General features: G+C 46.5%; 1 protein-coding gene across 7 annotated transcripts in view; it reads left to right on the top strand.

Annotated features, from left to right (window-relative positions):
• Window positions 1–21,196, top strand: part of efl1 (elongation factor like GTPase 1) — a 62,185-nt gene that overhangs the window by 26,970 nt on the left and 14,019 nt on the right. For all 7 annotated transcript variants that reach the window (XM_081710055.1, XM_081710052.1, XM_035526914.2 and 4 more), the window contains exons 16-17: window positions 13,540–13,671; window positions 17,327–17,474. In XM_081710055.1, coding sequence (XP_081566181.1) covers window positions 13,540–13,671; window positions 17,327–17,474 — 280 coding nt within the window. The remainder of the gene's footprint in view (window positions 1–13,539; window positions 13,672–17,326; window positions 17,475–21,196) is intronic.

Genomic DNA, 21,196 nt, shown 5'->3' with positions numbered 1-21,196 from the left:
ATTTAACAATTTCAGAGGGAGATCTTGAAACCGATTCTTTAGGCCCCCAGCTTAAGACAAGAGACGTCACCTCCCCGTCACGCCGTCTTTCACGCCAATAAACCTCATCAGTATCACTGCGGCTCCCGGGTCACTTTAACAGCCCTCTGTAACAGAATGAAGACACACAGCTGTTAGGAAAAACCAGAAGCCCCATGATCTTTGCAGCCCACCGCCAAAAGACCCTCCTCACCCTGTTGAGGTGTCATCTCCCCCCAGATCCCCAGACAGGGGGCCGAAACCGGAACCCCCAGCGCATGGGTGAAGACCTAGGGCTGCTGCGCCTGTTCCCCACCATCAGACGCAGTGTATTCTCTCTCTCCCCACCGCCTTCACCCTGACTGTTCCACCGGCTCGGGTGTCGGTGGAGCGCTTCTCGATGGCCGTGCGTTGCGCGCGGAGAGAAGCACAGCAAAAGATTACATTTTGAAATATGATTTTATGAGCTGTATGTAGTTTCAGCCCAGGATGTTAAAATTTAAGCTCTGACACGCTTGTGGAGGAGTGTAGGTAATAAATCCAGATTTGCGGGTAGGCACAAGTTTGTGTGTAAACTGTGCAACACAAAGCAGGTTGGTAAAAGCGTTAATTATTTTTAGCTTTTGTTGTTTTCTGTAACTGCTGAATGACTGTACGAAAAGTTGTGAGCCAGCCAAAGTTTGGGTTTAGTCTTGCTTCTTTACCATAACGAGAAACTCCTGCCACAACACTTTCTATATTTGCATTCTTGGATGGAGACAGTTGGATTTAGCAGCACAGGGGAAGCCAGAAAGCAGCAAATTATTATTATTATTAAGCATTATTATTAAGGAGGTGCAATTTCTTTTGTTGGATAAATTGTATTGTTATACATGTAATCATTTATTTACTTAGAGGTCAAATATTTACATTTTGTTTTCACTTTAACTGCTTGATATGACTGTGTCGATGAGTCTCAGCCCCAGGTTGTACCCAGGCGCTGAGCACCAGGACTTGCCCTCTTGGAGCCAGGAGTGTTTGGCTCAGTTCAGCCCCTCACTGTCAGCGGCTCTAACGGCAGCGGAGGGTTTTGGGAGCACTTGGCATCCCTCAACAGCGAGATTCTGAGTTTCTCACACAGCAGCCGGATTAGAACAAGAGCCGGAGTCCAGAGGGAACCGGGAAGTGCGTCGATGGCGCGTGGTGAACAGGCTTTACCCGCTGTGTGCATACTCGCTCTGTAGTCTGTCACTCTGCCTGACATAACCAGCAACTGGGGGCTCACTTGATGTGCGTGCGCGTGTGCGTGTGTGTGTGTGTGTAAGTGTTTGGAGAGAGGGAGTCCTATTTAAACATGTGTTCTTTGTTTGGGATGCCATAAGTCCAAAGAGTGTGTGGTGCTTGTTCAGCAGAAAGAGCTAAATGGCCTCTAGGTAGCAATTGTCATAGAGGACCTGTCAGGACACAGACTGCTGATTTCACTACTTGGCTTGAAGACATTTTGCCTCTCTCTCTCTTTCTGCCCATATGTCTGTCTGTCTGTGTTCACAGTGTTATCTGAGAATGTAATCATTGTTACTTTTCATGCGTTAATTTCAAGCAAAGTGTGCCCTACTTGGCAACCACAAGCTAATGGGGGCAGAATCAGTGTGAGTCTGGCACGATACCATACCAGTACCATGAGAACTGATCATTTCCACAATTCGATTTTCATGCTAATAAAGGTGGCTCTCGAAATTACTTTTCCGCGTCTCCTTGAGCAAGTACAAGCAATTTTGTTCAATTTGTGCACTTGAATGCGTTAAATTTGATCTTTAGTGGCCCTGTTAATAAATAAACCACAATGCAATGCAGTGTCACTGCAGTTGCTCTAAAATACATTTCCATACATTTTAAATGCGATGTAGTTTGGCATTTAGAGTGCGGTTTGTTTTAGTTAAATCACAAAAGGCCAGTTTGCATGGCTTCTCAGTTAGTAGCCTGCTTAAAAAGTGTTTTAAAAAAGCAATGTTGTCTTTTAGTGCTTTGAGGACTAGGACTAAATGGATTAAATTCTGTGCTGTCTGGGGTTTGTCCGTCACTGCATCGTCGTAAGTTTCAGAGTCTGCCGCCGTGCGTGTCCTCCCGAGCCCGGATGACTCGGTCGTGCCGTTCCAAAGCTGTGCGTTTCATGTTTAGGTGTTTACAGTGTTACACGGGGCAAGTGGGGCTATTAAAACGTTGCATGACATTCTGGGCCTTCCAGTTTCTCTGGTAATGTCACTATGTCGCAGATCATGAAAGAATTTCATCAGCTGTCAGTAGCGTGCAAGTGTGTCCCTGACTGATGTTTTGGTCCTAAGCAGCAAAAGAAATCTTGTTGTAGATATTTATAAATAAGCATTCTTGAATTTAATAAGTGACTGAAATGGTGTCAACATTTCACCATTTTCAGAGTGTTTATTTTATTTATTTATTTTTTTAAAATAAATAGCAGTGGTGACGGTCAGTCCTCCATTAGTGTGACGAGAGTGAGCGCGTACCCGCGTGTGACCTCTCTGCACCTCTGCTCTCTCTCCTCCACACAGTGTCGGCGTTGTTCTCCGCGCCGCGTTCTTGCCGGCCTCGCTAGTGTGTTTTTCCTGTCTTCTTCCTGACCCTTTCCCATGACAATTAGTTGTCATATATCCAAATGTCCGTTACCTCAGTGATTTTCCCCGCCGTGCTGATTTCTGTGTTGAGCTGTGTGTGTGTATGTATATAAAGTAGAGCCCTACAGAAATCATTTTGTGTGGAGATTTATATTTCAGAGAGAGAGAGAGAGAATGTATGTGCTTGAGAGAGAGAAGTGTGTGTGTGTGTGTGTGTGTGTGTGTGTGTGTGCTTATTTGACCATGTGAGGGTGGGGAGAGGCTAATGTAATGTAATATTCAGTGTGTTTCTTGGCCAAAGGGCAGAAGTCTGCCTCGGTCCTCTCTGATCTTCTGCCTCCACAATCCGTCAAGTTTAGGAGAGAGGGACTTTCCACCGAGGGGACTTTCCGTGCAGGTCACGGCCAGACCCAGCCGCTCTGAACAGCACTTTTCCACGGCTCCATATGGTCTTTAAGGAAATGCTATTTATGCTTTAATGCTTTTTCTAACCGACACACTTGTTGTAGGTATTACTGGTGTCGCGTCAGAGATGACGAGCAGTTCATCTTCTGTTCTCTTTTAAAAGGCCACTCGTTCTTTATACGTTCTGTTTTCCCTTTACTGCCATCTTATTGCTGTAAAAAAAAAAAAACAATTTATAAATACTCCTTTTGAAGAAGAAGAAAAAAAAACTTCTTTAAAGTCATTTGAGGGACAAAACAGCATAAAGAAATGAAGATCTTACTGGTTTTTGAGTGCTGAGCTTTACCGTCTATCTTTAATCATTTATGAAAGTGTCACATACAGTATTTCTGCAAATATGCTTCTGGATTCTGGTGTAGCACTGTCACGGGTGCAGGGGAAGCTGATATCCCTCGTACGAGCAGATTTCATGGGTTTTAGGACGTTCTCAGCCTGAGCAGGTGTCCCAGCACGCTTTGTTCAACCATAAAAGTTTTTGTTCAGGCGTGACTGAAGCACAGGAGATGTATTACAAATTCAATGACCTCCGGTGAGGAACCTCTAACCTTTATGGATGCTGGACAAGTTTACCAGTCCATCGATTTATTTATGTATTTATTCCCGATCCTTCTCGGTTATGTTTGACTGACTGCTCTTTCCTAGCTCTTAACTTGGATAATCATTGAGGCTAATGACTGAGGGTGATGTGGCATGGACAGCCCTCCTGTTTTACCACACAAATGATCGTCGTGATTTTGGACTTGTACTAACATGCAGCGTTTTGTTGTTTTGGGTTTTTCTCTGAAGCTGCTGGAAAGGTGCATGACCCAAAGGAGATGAGTCCCGTATTGGAGCTCCCAAAATATTTGAATCTGTGGCTCCTGCTGTTCCTCATGCTGCTGCAAATTGCTCAGACAGTGGTTATTTGAAAAAACTGAGTCAGGTTCATGGTCGGCCAACACCCCCCCCCCCCCCCCCCCCAAAAAAAAAGACTTTACCAAAAGAAATTGATCAACGCAGAAGTGTATTATAACTATTTGGGAAAATCCTGATCCATGGAAAATACATGGGAAAAATAAGCTCCTAATGCACCTCGCTTTAAAAGTGAAGAAAGTAACCTAAATCTAATCACCAGACGCGTCCTGCATGTTGCATGGAACTTGAATTAATTTTGCTAGTGGTGCCTCGTACTCCACCGAGTGCTGTTCCTGAGGCCTTCGCACCATCGCCTCCTCTCCCATGGCACTTCAGAGTTTGTTTCTGATTGGACTCGGCAATTATTTCAACCGGTGGTGATTGAGATCTGAGTCACGCAGGCCGTCGTGCGTTGCAGATGTTGCCGTGGTTTTGGGAGGGAAATGTTTCAAAACCGTTTTTCTGCAGAAAAAAACAAAGCGCAGACTCTCTCCATAAATTTACCCAGCTAACATAAAGCTTCAAATTATTGTACTTAAAACGTGCATGCAGGTTGCACGTTTACCTTCAGTACTGCTGGCTAGCTGTGTAGATTGCAGAATTTAAAAGCTAGCCAATTCGAATTGTTACAATAGTAGCATTGTGATCTTTGGTTACAATTGCAAAGATCATTTGTTAAATACAGCATTTTTTCAAAATCCCATTTAACCCTAGTTAGACCGGCGTTATCTGATAAAAGGTTTGACGCCCCCTGCAGGAACCAGTGGGTGCGGGCAGTATGGCAAAAGCAAGGCTGTTTACATTTCAGCGATTTCACGACGGTCACCATCTGTCCCTCTTACACCACCACCCAAACACTAGCATCTTTCTTTCGTCTCGAAATAATTGCTTCCTGGTTGTTTTCCCCCGTGACCGTTTCGTATCGGCGCCCGGCTCCGGCAGCTGTCGGAGCTAGCGCGGCCGTCCCATGCACTCTTCAACTTCTCTCCGTCTCGTCCTCGCCTTTTGTCTGCTGCCCGCTCTCAGGACGGCTACCCTTCAAAGTCGGGGCGCCAGCGTAACGAGTGCGGTGTTTAGTGCAGCTGCATTGTTTTAAGCGCCGCGCACCTCTTTGGCTTTCCGTGCCAAGAAACTCCTCTTGTCCTGACGACAAAAAAAAAAGAAAATTCCTTCAAGGGCAACTTTTAAGATGGGTGGGGATAGGTGGAGGCAGGTGTGGATGGGTGCAGGGAGGGTTAAGTGTTGCCTGTCAGGTATTGTTACCCATTGTTACTTACTTATTGTAGCTTCATGCACAATTCATTAATTGTATTCTAATTAATGAATTAAATTGGATATATTAGGTACATCAGTAACACATCAAAGGATTAAAATTCATCAGACATTATGCTGGAAATGACTAACTTCTCTAACCTTTCATTCTTTTAAATTTTATTATATTACCACACACTGCACATAATAGAGGTATTATTGCATATATCACACTGTTTCAGCAGAAAAGTAACATCGTTGGGTTATTTATTTATTTTTATTTAAATAAATTTTTATTTTGTATGACACAGGCTAAAGGAAACAGTTGGCTTAATCTAACCGTCTGCAGGCAGCCACTGGACCACGATACACTTCTCGTCAAACGTCTTCCACAAATCTCACACACACACACACACAGGTGTTCGTGTTCATATCTCTTATGGGCGCTGCTCCCCGTAGACCTGTTTTGAAGTCTCTAAATACTCCTAGACCCTCATGGAAACAGCATAACGCTAACCTTTACAGTGAATAAGGGGAGGGTAGTACCTTAATTTGTCGAACATGCCATTCTGTTTGTCGGCTCTGTTCATCTTACCCTTATCAACGTCTCACAGAATTCATTTTGTGCAATTGCAGAGTGACTGTTTTCACAGGGGGGCGGGGGAGGTGTTCAGGCTACTGTACATGATTGAAGAAGTAGGGAGTTGGTCTGTTAGAAACGCTCAATGAGGCAAGATCTCAACCCCCCCACCCCCTCGCTACGGCGGCACCAGCTCGAAGAGAGCGCACACAACCGCAGCTGAGAACAGCGGCAGCTGCCAGAGGCACCCTGAGGAAAAGAGAGGAGAAAAAGCTCTTTATATAACTTGAGCCTTGGCCAACTGTGTTTGTGGTTTGGGGAGATTTCTCCGGCCTTGAGTCACCGAGATCTCGTGCTTGCTTACTTATTTACTTATTTATTTATACAGACATACTTTCTCTTGCTCAGAGTTGCGCACCCTGTGTACTTTAAAAAAAAAAAAATCTGGTTTCTCTCTCTCTCTCTCTCTCTCTCTCTCTCTCTCTCTCTCTCTCTCTCTCTCTCTCTCTCTCTCTCTCCCTGTTGCTCTCACTCTGTAATCTTCTACCCCTCTGCCCCCTCTATCCACCTATTTCATTCATTCATCCTCTCTTTTCCATTTTCTTTTTTCCTCACTCTTTCTCTCGCTCTCTGCAACAAACCCCCCACCCCCGGTTCACTCCAGTGGTATAATTAGGACGAAGGCTTTTCATGGCCTCCTGAGGCACCGTAGTCCAGACGCAGCTTTGAGAAGACTGCATCATATAACGAAAGCAGCCGGCTGGAGGCGATAGCTTTTCACCTCTGACCTCTGGCTATCCTCGCAGAGTGCAGCACTGTAACAGCTTCTATGCTCGCCGAAAAAAGACCACACATGGGGAAGGAAGCTTTTTTTTTAAGGAGGAGAAAACTTGAAGCTTGGAGCTGTGCCATTGCCCTGTTAGCTCCTACAGTACAGTATGAACAGAAACATGGCCAAGACAACATGTGGGCAGGCCAGTTGTTAAACACCTCCCGACTGTAAATGGTGAACTAAACCATCTTCTTTTCTGTTCAGTGGTTTTAGGTGAGAGAAGTTAGTCTTGGGTCCTGCGGTTTTGGACAAGCTACATTTTTATTACTGTGTTAGTTGGAAGCCTGAAGTCTTCTGTGGTGAGAAGACAAAAGCCCCCAGTAGACTCACGTCTGTATTAACCAAACATCATCTCAGCACGAACCCTCAGATCTGAACCTACCTCAAGTCATCGTTTTAGTAAATAATGCAAGGATAGATCGCTTTAGGCAGTCGGAAAAGCAGATCCCTTAGCCAGGATTCTTTATGGTCAAAGTGCCAGATATCACGGCCACGTTCGCGTTCCCCAAAACCGTGGATGCACAGGGGGCATCTGATTGGAAGTAAAAGACGACTGGACTTTCCCATAACGTCACCTGGTCAGGGTCTGTCCGGTGCCAAGCCGTTACACACGCAGGCCGTCGAGGGACGTTGGGAAGACCTGCAGAGACCAAGATCTTCTCGCCTTTCATGCCGACCGCAGCCTGCCATGCGACGCTTCATTTGTGAGGCAGTGCACGGGACATTCTCCGTCCTGGGTGGTGCTGTCTGGGCCGCTAAACAAAGGCTGGTTTGGGGGTGTGCGGTCACAGCACCGATGTGTGCTACGTTAGCTCAGCGTACTGTGCTGCTCCTTTGCCAGGATTTTTGCCATGTAACTGTCAGCCACTGCCCACTTTATTAGAAATGCCTCCACTGTACCTAGAGTCCCTGGTGGCTTTATTATGACACATGGGTACATTTTCTAGGCCTACACTTAAACACTGTAGTTCTTACATACATTTTGTCAGCCACTCCCCTCCCTTTTCCTCCCTGGTGATTGTCTGATCACAGAACCACTGTCGAGGAGGCTTTTGGCAGACCATTCTCAGCATGGCATTAACACCGACATGGTAGTGGCATAGATAGGACTGATGCAAGTGTGTTAAGCACAGTTGGGTTGCTGGGAGATTTGGGCCTCTCAATGTCGGGCTGAGAGCGCCCTGCCGTTCATAAATTATCCCCAAAATATTCAGAACTGCTGAAGTTCTGACCACACTGCTGGCTGGCTGTTTTGGTTGCAAATGATTCTCGACGTGGCGTTAGCACTGGTATGTATCTGGTGTAGTTGTCAGTGTTTGCTAAATGTTTATCAAGCACAATAGGGTTGCAGGGTGTTAGCATGTCTCAAAGGCACTGCTGGGTAAGGAGTGGTTCACTAACTACACTCCTAAAGACAACAAGCCATTCAAACAGTTCTGTGGTCAGTGCTAGAGGACAGTTAGCAGTCCTCACATGTGCCAACAGATGTTGTTTCTAATAAAGTGGCTTTGCGAGATCAAAATGGGCCCCATGGAGAAAACACTTCAGTTTTTAGCTACGTTTCTAGCTTTTTTTTTTCTGGTTTTTATCTACATGACTTTAGTGTATTATATAGAGGATATGAACCACAAAATGCAGTATGCTTGTTTTTGGTAAACTGAGTATTCGTCTTAAGCCAGTCTTGAGCCCACTGAGGACTCTAGTTCCTCCCTGGCCTGTGATTGGTCAACGGCTCCTTCACCTCCTCAGCGAGCCCAATTCTCCCCATTCGTCCATCACCAGAGCCCTTCATGTTGAAAAGCGCTCCACTCTTTCCGCTTTCCTCCTTCCACTTTTCCCTTCTCCTGTACGTGCCACAGATTTCCCTGCACCTGCCTTCCACGAGTCTTCGCTGTACATTTGCCGTAAGTGAGGGGAGTGTGTGGGGTTTTTTTTTTTTTTTTTTTTTCCCTTCTTCTTTTTCTGAGCACCACCCCCCCAATCACACACACGTACACCCCCACCCAAGCCTTTGTTGAGGAAGGCCTCCGAAATGCAGTCACCTTCTGGGTAATTACGTGCTCGCATTTCATGCTAAAAAGTGATGCCAGAGGTTTGCTCTCCTGCCTCAGAGGCAGCTTGGCCACGTTCGCCATCCGGGCACAGGCTGCGTTGCTGCGGTGGTTTTTCCTCCGTTCGCCCTCGTGCACTCGCCGTCACCAGGCACCCCTGCCCACCTTTTTTTTTTTTCCTCTTTCCACTTGCGTTACATCCTCTTCTGACTCTGCAGCGCGGAGTTATGAATCATGTCTGAGGCCAGGTGGCTGTTATGCAAGAATGGGTACAACGCCACCCTGGCTGCAGACTTGGGGGGGAGTTTTTTCTTCCAGGGGCAAAACTGTCCCTAGCCGTTGATCTCAGGCCGTTGTTTACTGTAGGTTTCGAGCAGGTGGAGGCGGTGGTTAGGGTACAGGAGACTGTTCCCAGATCAGCCTTTTGGGCTGAATGCTATGTCTGGGAGAATTTAAGAGCAGAAAGTCTCCAGCAATTTGGGTGAAATATGGCAGTGTGCCTCAGGCCTAAGAGGGGATAATGAACAGTTGAAAAGAAAGCCATACACACACACACACACACACACACACACACACACAAAGGCCTCCTGTTTCCTGCCTGGCCACTTCCACCGACTGTGTCTGAGTGACGGATGACTTTTGTGCTGTGGGGGAGAGGAGATGACTTGGTCTCGTGACCATTATATCATCAGGCCATTGTGAAGTGATGCACCTACATCATGGCCTCTTCAAAGATCGAACGCTCTTCCTGTCTGCACAGGTCATGTTTCAGATCTATCTGCTTTATTACGCTGTTGCACTATTATTGCACTATGACTGTAATGACGGCTTTCCGTCTATCTGTGCATTATGAAAGCTGACACTGTAAAGCGCACCAAGTCATGTTCCGTTACACGTCGTGTCATTGTTTACTCTTCAGATGCGTTTTAACACCACAGTCAAGTACGAAACCATCATCCCCATAATAGCTGTTGACTAAGATGTAGGGATGACTTCATCCCAGTTCTGCTTCCTTCTGCAGGCGGAGGGGGACTTCCTGTTTTCCTACACTTCATGAATGCTTTGTCATTTGTGCGACATCTTGCATGTGAACTGGGGGGAGACCAAAAAAAAAAAACCGCAACCTCACATTCAGGCGTGTGGTAATATTTTAATACCCGCCTGGCGGAAGCGCAGGTGAAGTGTCTGTCAAATTACAGGTCCTCACTTCACAAATCTCCATGTGCAGTGGGGCTCAGTGACGCACAGAATTGCAGAGGTGTTTAAAGGAAGCTGTGATCCAGCTGTAAGGTATTACAGGGGCATTCTTCTGATGGGGCTCACTGAGTTTACACGGGGTTTCAGAGCCACGTACTTCCCTGGGCAAACACAGAAGAAGCCAAGACACCCGCACAATCAAAGAAAAGATCTTTATATAATTAAAATCATAAAATCATCCATTTATATCGGGATTTTTAGTTTGGTACAGAAATCTGGGCTTCCCAAAAAGAGCTTTCCAAAGGAAAAGTGCAAAGAATGCGTCATGTAAAAATTTGTTGCATTTTCTGAACTCGCTCAGCCCTGGCTCCTGAATTTATTGCCGTTAGTTCTGTCGTTCTCCCTGTTATTAGTGCCACTGTGCGCCAAGCGTCTGGACAGCTGCTGCTGCTGCATTCTCTTCACAAATAGTTCCCCCTGTACCTGTTTGTGCCCGGTTTAAGCGAGACGAGGTTTCCATGCAGAGCTGCTCAGTACTGACTGGTTGAACTTCGCAGGATGTGTAGCCAGCTACGTTCCTTTTCAAGATGTCTGAGGAGAATGAGCAAAGTCTTTTGTATCAAAAGTAGCGGAAAGGTTTGACACATCCGTCCATATAAACTGCATAATGCATTTTTCATTAATTATGCTGCTTTTATGTACCAATCGGTTTCGTGTCCTTTTCTGTGGCCGACTGTGAAACGCGTGCTTTCTCAAAGAGTGCTGTGCTTCCATGATGTCATATGTAAGTGAAGATCTTGGGCTCATGGGAGAAATCGACGTTTAACGTTAGCAAACCTACAGACAACGTGCTAAGCATTTTTTATTGCCGAGTTTACTACCTCCAGGTGCCTGCCTCACGGACGGGATTATGACTCTGGCTAGAACAGTCTCTAATAAACCCAGCCCACGACAAAGGTCTCTCACTCCCAGCCGCTTTACAGACAGAACAAGCTGATCTCTCCAGGACCGGGGACGCGGGGGGTGGGACGCGGGGGGGCAGCGAAGCACTCTTCGGTCAGGCCACGCTGTGATTTAACGTGTGGGTGATGAAATGGGCTTCAGGTGGTACCAGGCACAGGTTGGCGTGCAGGCCCTGTAGCCCACTGAGTGACAGAAATGCGCCAGTCAGGCTCAGACCACCCCACCCCTGAGCCGAGGTGTCAGTCAGAGTCTGAAATGTCTTGTGCGAAGTTCTATATCTGGAAACCCCTGTGTACTTAAGTGGTCACTGAGGCGAAAAGAAAAATGCCAGCTGGCCAAGGACTAATGCACAATGTCCAGGCTTAAAGCACCAGCAGGCAAGTTCTCAAATGGCCTACTGGTCAAAAAAAAACAAAAACCACACACACACACAGCCCCCAGCAGTCATTAAATCTGTGGTAAATGCATTTTAAAGAGGCATATTAAATCAACCTATTAAAACTTGCATAGATACTGTGTAGTCTGTAAGTAATTGGATAGTGACATGATTTTTGTTGTTTTGGCTTTGTATTCCAGCACGCTGGATCGAAGAGTGATGGTTATGAAGTTCATGTGCATCACGTCAGCTTTAATCCAAGAGCATTTATCTATATTTAGTGAACTGAATGGGAATCCCTGCCCTTGGAAATCCACCTTGTAGGACCGTAAGTAATAGAAGCGATTTGAGTATTATGAAGTGGAACTGGGTTGCAAATCCCTCACCGTTGATGCTTAAATTTCATGACCCTTGACCTCACTAGGTCAGGCATCTTTCCTGGTGAGCTTTTGCCAGACGTCTAATGTGGCCATTGTCAGCTCCTCCTCTACGTGCGCTTAAGTAAACGAGCACGCTCCGTCAGGTTCAGCTGAGGTGAATGAGCGGGCCGCTCTTCAACCCCAAGGGCTTCCGCACTTGCGTAGGTGGAAGTGTTACGTCATTGCCTCGCTGCAAGGTGATGCTCGTGCCCCAGAGGCGTTTGGTTGGGCACGAGCGCTTTGTTCCCCTGAGCTTCAGGGCTCACCCCGAAGAGTGGCACATCTGCCCCCGGGTTGTGGCCTGTGAACAGGAGGTTGCCGGTTCGAATCCCAGCAGTGCCACAGCCACGGTCCGTAACTGCAGAGAAGCCAGGACGGCTTCTTTCCCCCTCTCGCCATCGCTAAGAGCTGAGGCTAGTGAAGTGCAGGCATCGGATGGAACCTGGTTTCACCATTCCTGTAGCTCACCTGGTCGAGCAGGTAGATCAAGGTGTTTAGATCAAGGGTTTGATTTCAGGGAGCGCATATGGTTATACTTATAAATAGGAAAATTGGTGCCTATAAAAGTGTGTGCCAAATTCTGTAATTGTACCCCAGTGTGGTAGCAGTTGTGCAGTAGAAGGACGAATTGTATGTACAAACAAAACATTCAAATAAAATTCATCCTGGCACTGCTGTAGCAGTGGTGTCATCAGTAAAACAACATTCCACCATGTTTCACAGCTGAGCCGCCATACTCTGTGTAATGAGCATTCACCTCCAACTCCACTGTCTTTCTGGCACTTTGTCCCAGAACTTTGTCAGGTCCTTTTCATCTCTGTGAAAATGTACTTTTTAGTTATTTAGATTTCGATCTATAACCTAATCTGTCTGTTGTCTGTTCTTTTAAGTTTACCGGTTGCTTGTCCCGCGGTGCACACAACGAAGGCATGCTTGCTGCGACCGTCTTTGACGTTGTTCTTGCGCCACGGGCCACGTTAACCTTGCTCACCGGTCCGTCTTGATTGGAAGTAGTCTCGTCATCGTCTGCCGGGTTGTCTGCCTTCGCTAAACTCACCCACGCATCTTTGCTTACCAGTGCCCCAAACATTTAATTGTTCCCCTTTGTGTATTACATCAGATTCAGTCTCATCATGGCTTCTGCTTCAACATAACGGACACGCAGGGAGAAGTCGCATTAGCGTCATGTCATTCCATTACCCAATCCCTGGCACTTGGCTTAAGATCTTTCGTCTTTTTTTTTTTCTTTTTTTTGGTCCATCATTTTGGTGCAGTGTGTTGTCGAGCCTCAACCCGGCCTGGCCCTCTCCTGCTCTGAGCCGTCGCTGTCGTGGAGAACATGGATGAAAACTGTCAGCCAGGCGTTTCTGGGCATGACTGTCAGTCAGCCCTGGTTTTTTGTTGTGTTTTGGGTTTTTTGGGGGGGTTTTTTTTGGTTGTTATTCGAGAACGTGGGAATGGCTGTCAGTCAGAGTCACAGCGAAAACGGTACAGCGGCGGATCCAGGTTCCTGTGCTAGAAGGCCTCTGGGATCAAGGCTAAGCTGCCTGCAGTCCCTGTCCTGTCAGCTGGAAGATGTGCTCCTCATCGTAAGGTTGTACCTAAAGTACGTTGTGAAAAGAAGCCTGGTTAAACGCAAGGCTGCGTCGGTACACATGAATCCTAAAGCCTAACCCGGTCCAGGCCTGCCGTACGCAGTGTCGGACTTAACGCGCGAGCGCGAGCACTTTAACGACGGGTCCCCTGGTGGCGCTTCCGTTTTCTATCCTGCTTAGCGTTAGCCGCTAGCTGAGGGGTCAGGGACGCGACATAGTGCACGTGTAACCTACTTAGTCGTCGTCGGAGTGTTTTCGGTGACGTGTTGCTGATGTGCTTGGCCCACAGGGATCGGTGGGATGGAGGAGTTTATTCTGAAGTCAGCTACCATCTCGACCTCTGCAGCGTGCCCTCCCTTCACGCCACTCAACTTTGAGGCCACGCCCATCGTCAGAGTTGCCATCGAACCCAAGCATCCAAGTAGGTGTTTTGCACTTTCTCACTCTCTCTCACACACGCACGCTCACACACACAGCTTCAAGGCAATACTGCAAACAGAAGACGCTGTCTGATCTGGGCCAAGGAACGCTCCACCACACAGAACTGGCTGTGAAGTGTTGACAGTCTGTCCATCTGTGCAAGTAATCTCTTAGCTGAGATCAAGTTTTCCTGAGAACGGTGAGCACGTTTTATTAAATAAAGCTAAGTCTTACAGTGCAGTATTGACTTAAGACTTCTGTTATATTCATTATATAAGCAGATTTTTATTTTCAAACATTATATTTAAAATTCAATTATTTGAATGCAATTTTCCTAACCCTTATAATTGCTAAATTCTAAAGTTATAACTTCTTTTAAAACAAAACTAATTCTATTTTATTTTAATGCATAATACCCTGGTAGCTCATTCTGCAACTCAGTCAGATGCAGTCAGTTATAGATTCGTGTGCTGTGGTGCCAAGTCATTCTTCTACAAACCAAAGAAAAACCAGGAACAGTGATGCCCACTGTTGTCTGCCACGATGCTTCTCTCCAAACATCCGCACTGGCCAAAAGTGTTTGAGATTCCAAATTCACAAATCGTTTTTGCACCAAGCCCGAGCAGTTACAAAAAAGACAGTTGTGCCTCTACCACGTCCGCTTTGACAGCGAACGCCGGTAGCTAAACGCTGGACCGAGCCAGGTCATGGCGGTGATGAGCAGACATTTGGAAGCCAGCAGAGCTCAGAACATGTTTGAACCACTTTCAGAGCAAAGACAGAGAGCTCGGAGCAGCCGAAGTCCCGTTTAACGAGGACGTTGTTTACACAGTAACGCCCCCGCTTTTCCAAGCATGCCTAGCAGACGCGCTAAAGATGCGCGTCAGCTGTGTAATTTAGCTTTAGGAGTATGAGAGAGTGCAGGTGTGGGTTTCCATGCTCCTGTTAGCGCCTAATTAGCGAACGTCTTCCCGGGTTAACAGAATAAACCGGCCACGTGACGCGTTTGTGCCAGCTTTAGCACCGGAGATGCTGTGCCATCCTCGAACAGCTCCGGGTAATCTGAGTCCCCACATGGAACTCATTATCTCAGAACGCAGTTAAATGTTTCCCGTTTTAGAGCACAATGAATCCATGTGATCACATGAACCAGAGACACACACACACACACACACACGGCTCATTGTTTAGGTGAAAATGATCTCTCCGTGCTGACTCAGGATTAGGTTATCCCGCTGAACTCCAGGTCGGCACTGAGTTAACGGAGGTCACCACAGAAGAGGGAGGAGAGTACTAGGAAGGCCTCTGCATTCACGTTGGATGGGTTGTTATGCTTCAAGCTTTATTATGTAAGACTTGTACTATTTTATTATTGCCCTCATTGTTTTATCATCAAAGGATGGTGAAGACCTCCTCCAATGAAAGTCAGGTTTTTAATCTTGTAAACATGTCCATGTGGCTTTTTTGTTATGATGGAGGCCAAACCATGAGCGAATCAAGCAGCCATGCCAGAGCATTTCAGCTTTGGAACTGCAGCGTACCGACAATGGTCTCTCAAAACACGGATTCAGACTGCCAGGGTTTCATGTGTCACACAGCTAAGGAACCAATCCCAGGCAGGGTGGGGCTCTGGAGAGAAGGTGCAGGTGTGGTCACTGTCAGTCTGTTAAGGCAAGTTTTATTGTTGTCCAAACGATGGCAGAGATGTTTTTTTTAATTGCAAAGTTGCAAAGGAACATTTCCAAAGGATCTGGAAATCACAAATGGGTGCAGTTTATTTGGGGGGAAAAAATGTAGACCATCCCAGCCAAACTTCCAGAGGAAATGGGGTTACACTAGCCATTTTTCCAGACCCATTTTGAAATTTTTTATTTAAAGAAAGTTGGGTTTTGTTACAAAACGTACTAAAGCCAGACACAGTCCCGTCCATTCATCCTGAGGACATGGCGAGTTCAAGCCAACGTATCAGTCAGCCAGTAATTTAGTTTTTTTTGTGTGTGTCTTTCATCTGTTGACTGTGTCCAATAGATCTGCAGTGTGCTAGATAATGTTAGACAACATTAGCCTGCCAAGTTACACGATGATTCACGGCAAACACTGACAGGACATTTTGTGTGACTTGGGAATGTTGACAAAGAAGGTTTGGGCAAACTTTCCTCAAAACAATTTGTCAGATAGCTAAGCTGCTCGATGGCTATATTCATATTGATACAGATAGAAAACTTCATATGACTTTGGGATGTTCATGAAGAATGCAAGTGATGTTAAAAGTTGGCATCATAAGATGGTAGTATAAGATTAGCCCAATGAGGCTAACGCTAATCTAATTCCCGTTGGCATGGCACGTGGAGTAAGCCGCTTTCTCGCAGACGGCCCTGGATGCAGACGTCTCCCAGAAGGTTGCCAGTTCAAGTCCCCCCGCTGCCTAGTTGGCACTGTTGGGCCCCTTAACCCTCAATTGCTCAAGTTGCACTCAGTCATAATTGTAAGTCGCTTTGGATAAAAGCGTCGGCTAAATGCCGTAAATGTAAATCTTTTTAATATTTGTTTGTTTTTTTTCCTCAGTGGAGAATTCTAACGTGCATCTCCTGTTCTTTTAACATGTACACACCATCATGTGCTGTCAATGTAAATATGATTCCTGCATGCTGTATACAGAATTCTGTACTTGTATTTGTGCATATGCAATCCACGGTCATCCACTCCATGTTTACAACGTACACAACACTTTGTAAATAGTTTGTTTACTCATTAAATCCAGAGACGCAGTGGTGGTCAGGGCTTCTTCCCTTCAGCATGTCTTGACCGCTATTAGCTGTTTGATAACGTAGTGAAGTCAAAGCAATTTTCGTGCTATTTTGTTTCCGTCCCATTCCTGTAGCTGTAGAGCGTGACATAAAATACATTACCATCCTGATGCATCGATTTGCAGGAGATACTGTACAATACACTCTTCGTCTTCAGTTTCTGGGTTTAAGTGTATGTGGCTGTTACCATTTGTCATGGTATAGCACACGGCAGCTAGGAACGCATAAAACACGGATAGTGTTTTTTGTGTGTGTGTGTGTGTGTGTGTGTGTGTGTGTGTGTGTGTGTGATGAACAGTCGAAGTTGCGCAGGTAAGCTCGAGCTGCACGCAGAGGGGTGGGCGGAGACAGAGGCAGGAGCCATTCGCATATTCATAGATCTGCACGTATTAAGGGCAAAGGTGTAGCGTTACATCTAAGCCACTTTTAGGGCATTATGGGGATTTTTCTTGAAAATAACTTCCAAATGTGTAATTCTGATTTTTTTTTTAGGAGTTTAATCAATGATTTGAGAGGGACTCTAAAGTTGTCTTTAGTTCATGTATATTCATTCCCTTTTGGTGTCACACAAATGTTTTGTAATAAGTGTTTACTTGTATGTACTCTACAGATATTGGTGCCATTTCTGCTTAACAGCTGGCCTATAAAAGGGCTCAGTGCAGTATGGTGGCCTGTGAGGAATGGAGGTTTCTTTAGTGATGGACCTCAAGGAAATCTGAACTGCACAATGCCACAGTATAACCGTGTGCCTAATATACTGATTTCCACAACAATCAAATATAATGTCTATGATGTTATACATATATATATATATATATATATATAATGTGTGTGTGTGTGTGTGTGTAGGTGAGATGCAGAAGCTTGTGCAGGGGATGCGATTATTGAACCAGGCAGACCCGTGTGCTGAAGTCTTGATCCAGGAGAGTGGCGAACACGTGCTTCTCACAGCAGGGGAGGTGCACCTGCAGCGTTGTCTGGACGACCTGCGAGAGAGGTGTGGGCCTGCGCGAGGCCACACACACACACACACACACACACACACACACACACACACATACGTAGATATCAGATCTTATGAGGAGTTGATGCCTCATTTCTAGAGCTTACTTTGTTGTGTGTGTATGTGCGCATTTGTGTGGGAGGGAGAACTTGATCATTTGCAGCCATTGGAATTGAATACAAATGCTGTGAACTGTTTTACAGTGGGTGTGTCATTGATGATTGATGTGCAGTAATAACTGGGTATGAATGTTGTATTGTTTGCGAGAGAGAGAGAGGGAGAGGGAGAGATGGCGGTGGGTGAGTGCATGCCTCTCCCTCTTCTCTTACCTTTCCCGAGAGAGAGAAGTATATAAGGTGCTATAGATCTACAGTCTTGTGGGTTGTTGAGCATTGTTTAGATCATTGTTAGTAGTCGTTTGTTTGCTTGGAAAACAGTAGTAGTCGTTTGTTTGCTTGGTAAACAGTAGTAGTCATTAGTTTGCTTGGTAAACAGTAGTAGTCGTTAGTTTGTCTGTGTGTTGAGTTCTGGAGATGTTGCACCATGTGGCGCTACAATCAACTTCCCCATTATCAATATCCTACAGTCTGCTTCCCTCTCTCTCTCTCTCTCTCTCTCTCTCTCCCTCTCTCCCTCCCTCTCGTCCCATTAAGTCTTTGTGAGGCTCCACTGCCGCATCACCCAATCGATATGCTTTAATGGCACCGTCTCTGCCAGGAAAGCACTGAATCTCAGGCTGCTCTGCTAACGCCGGCCTACAGCGCCTCCCCCCACCCAGAGTTCCTCCTGCACAGATTAAGCTTTGTCTTCAGCACGTAAAAACTTTTTTTGTTTTTTGTTTTTTGTTTTTTTTTTGTTTTTTTTTTTTGCACATGTAATTTAAGGAATGCCATCAATAACTGCAGATGTCCAGTCAGATGTACTCTTGTTTTGCTTGTGATAAATGCTTTTAGTGAGTGGAGGACTGCTTCATGCTTAAAAGCCCAGCTGTTTAGTCACTCCCCATACAATCTGCCACGGTCTCACTGTACTAACTGTTTTCAGCAGTTAAGAGTCTCAGACAACATCTCTGCCCATTTCTGACATCTGCTTTGACTCATAGGCTGGGTACTTGGTTTCTGAAGCCTGTGTTAAAAATCCATACACATCTTTGAAACGGTGGCATTCCTATATGGATACATAATTAACGCTGTATGATTAAACTGTACAATTAACCGCTGTTAGCGGTGAAACACTTTCAAAGGCAGTGTTAAATGTATTCATGTAATGTATGCCACTTATGATGCATTCCTGTGATTATATAGGAACCTCACATACTGAAAGGATTTAATTGTTGCATAAGGGAGAATGTCTCTTGGTTACTACAGGCGTGTTCTTATTGGTTGCCTTGTCTGGCTAAAGCTGTAATATAAGAATAAATCGAACGCAAATGTCCAGTCTCAGAGATATTAGCGAGCAGGGCGTAATTGGCAAAGTGAAAACACAGCCACTGTGTTAATTATGTCTACCACATAATATTAATAAAGCCCAAATGATGAGAAGGCTTGGCTTGTAAACATTTTTATTCTGCAACATTTATTTTGCATCAACATGAAATATTTTTACATTGGGTTTGGTTGGAAGAATTTGGAATCCGTATTGTTCATAAGTCTTCAAAAAAAAAAAGTTCAGATTCTCTGTTTACTTCAACCAGTATAGCCGTTGAGTTGTCTTGGCTAAGGTCATGACCTGCAATGCCACAACTATATGGAATTATTGTTATATATAACAAAATTTCTGTGGGTGGCAGGGTAGTAGTAGATATTGGAACAGCAGGAGTGGCCTTGCGCCCTTGGGTGGACAAGCTGCATCTCTGCATAAATAAGTAATGTAGCACACTGTCACCAACCCAGGGCTCCTGCCAGTGGAACGTCCCCAGTGCCCATTAAACTCCCCCAGTGAGTTAGCACACACCTCTCTCTCCCTCTCTCTTTCTGCCCTGCCTTTCTCTCTCCCTCGTTCATTCCTCTTCTTCCCCGACCCCCCCCCCCCCCCGCACTCCTGTTAAACAGGCTCGCTGTTCATGTTCAGAGCTTTCACCCCCTCTCATCTTAAACGCAGCCATCATGTACGTCCACCCCACCTCGGTTCTCGACTCGAAGTTTAAAAATCCCCCAAACTAAACGCTGGTCTTAAAGGCCTGCTGGATGGCATCCACCAAACTGCTGCTAGGCAGTTGCGGGACTTGTGTTTTGGACACCCAGAGAGTGACCGGCATCGTCCCGGCTTCCCCAGGAGCAAAGTGGTGGATTCATTGCAGGGCTGACGAAGACAGAGGGGCGGTCAGGGCCGGAGGTCCCGCTACCCCGCGATTAGCTGCTGCTGCAGTTAAGAACGGGGGGGGGGGGTTTGACCCTCGTCATTGGTCCATCTGGTCGGATTTGTTGGTTTGTTGACGAGCTGGAAATTGCTGGTGGGTTTGTAACGGAATAACAACGCGCTCGTCGTAGATTCACTTCGGCGGAACACGCGGGTGAGGACCCGCCTCCGTTATGCTTGTTTTCAAGAGTGCGACCCGCTCTGGAGCCAACGCTGCCGTGCGTCTGACACCCTAATTGCTTCGATAGTCTGAAGCGGAGCTTATTTACTGGCAATTTATTGTCACTGGTGCACAGGAAACGGGAGAAGCAAAGTGTCCTGGGGCGCGCGGGGCCGAGATGCTTGTCCTTCGGTGAACTCTGTTTGGGCCTGCCGCGTCACGGGCGAGGCCCTTAATGTTTCGCGCATCCTAAATGAGTCGCGTTATTCAACCCCCCCCCCCCCCCCCCCCCCCCCAAGGTGTTGGGCCACGGTCCTTTGGCATTTTAATGTCCGCATTGCCGGCTCTGACCAACTGAATATGCCCAAATGGAGGAATTTGCAGAGGGATAGAAGAAACAAATATTTATACAGGAAAAAAACGAACCCTGGGTGAGCTGGAGTGATGGTAGCCTGTGTCTGTGATGACCATTACGGGGGGGGGGGGACTGACTCTATAAAAAATAATGAGGTGGGAAGAGCGATAGGCAAAGGGAATGAGAGAGACAGGAAAAGGTATCTGTGTGAAATGCTAATCCAGGGAGCTGTCAGCAGGGAGACAGCAGCGCCTCCGGGCTTCCCTGACCCTCCTCGTCTCTCCTCTCCTGCACTCCCTTCACCTCCCCTAACCTCCTCCCCCCCGCCGTCTCCTCTTCGCGCCAGAGAACAATCCCCACGGTATAATCCACTCACCGTCCTCGCACGGCTGTCCGGATCCAACCGGATTACCGGGGACCCGGCACAATGCTGTCTCGGCGAGCGATGGCAATCACTGTCAAGCGCCCGCTCCCCTCGAGGAGGGTCCAATTATCCAGAAGACGGGCCTGGTCTCGGTACTAAGCTCGCCTGGGTGTTGGTGGCGCGCTCGCGTGGTGTTTACTTGACACGGTCATAATTGCACGTGTTCTTTTAAAGATCAGTGCACTCAACACACACACGTGCACACACACACGTGCACACGCACAAGCATGCATGTTATGTGAATGAACCAGTGCTTTTCCCAGTCACCGTCACTGACGTTGGTTGTAGTGGAATTGTTTACTTTACCAACCATGTGTGTGGGTGTGGGTTTGGGTGTGGGTGTGGTTGTGTGGGTGTAAATTGGGGTGCGGGGGGGTTGACTGGATGTATGAATATTTTTGGCCTGAACCGAGCTTCAC

Source organism: Electrophorus electricus, chromosome 3 (genome assembly GCF_041902795.1).
Source record: "Electrophorus electricus isolate QZ-2024a chromosome 3, ASM4190279v1, whole genome shotgun sequence".
Classification (NCBI taxonomy): domain Eukaryota; kingdom Metazoa; phylum Chordata; class Actinopteri; order Gymnotiformes; family Gymnotidae; genus Electrophorus; species Electrophorus electricus.
The sequence above is the reverse complement of the archived record's forward strand: the minus strand, read 5'-3'. Positions and strand labels throughout refer to the sequence as shown.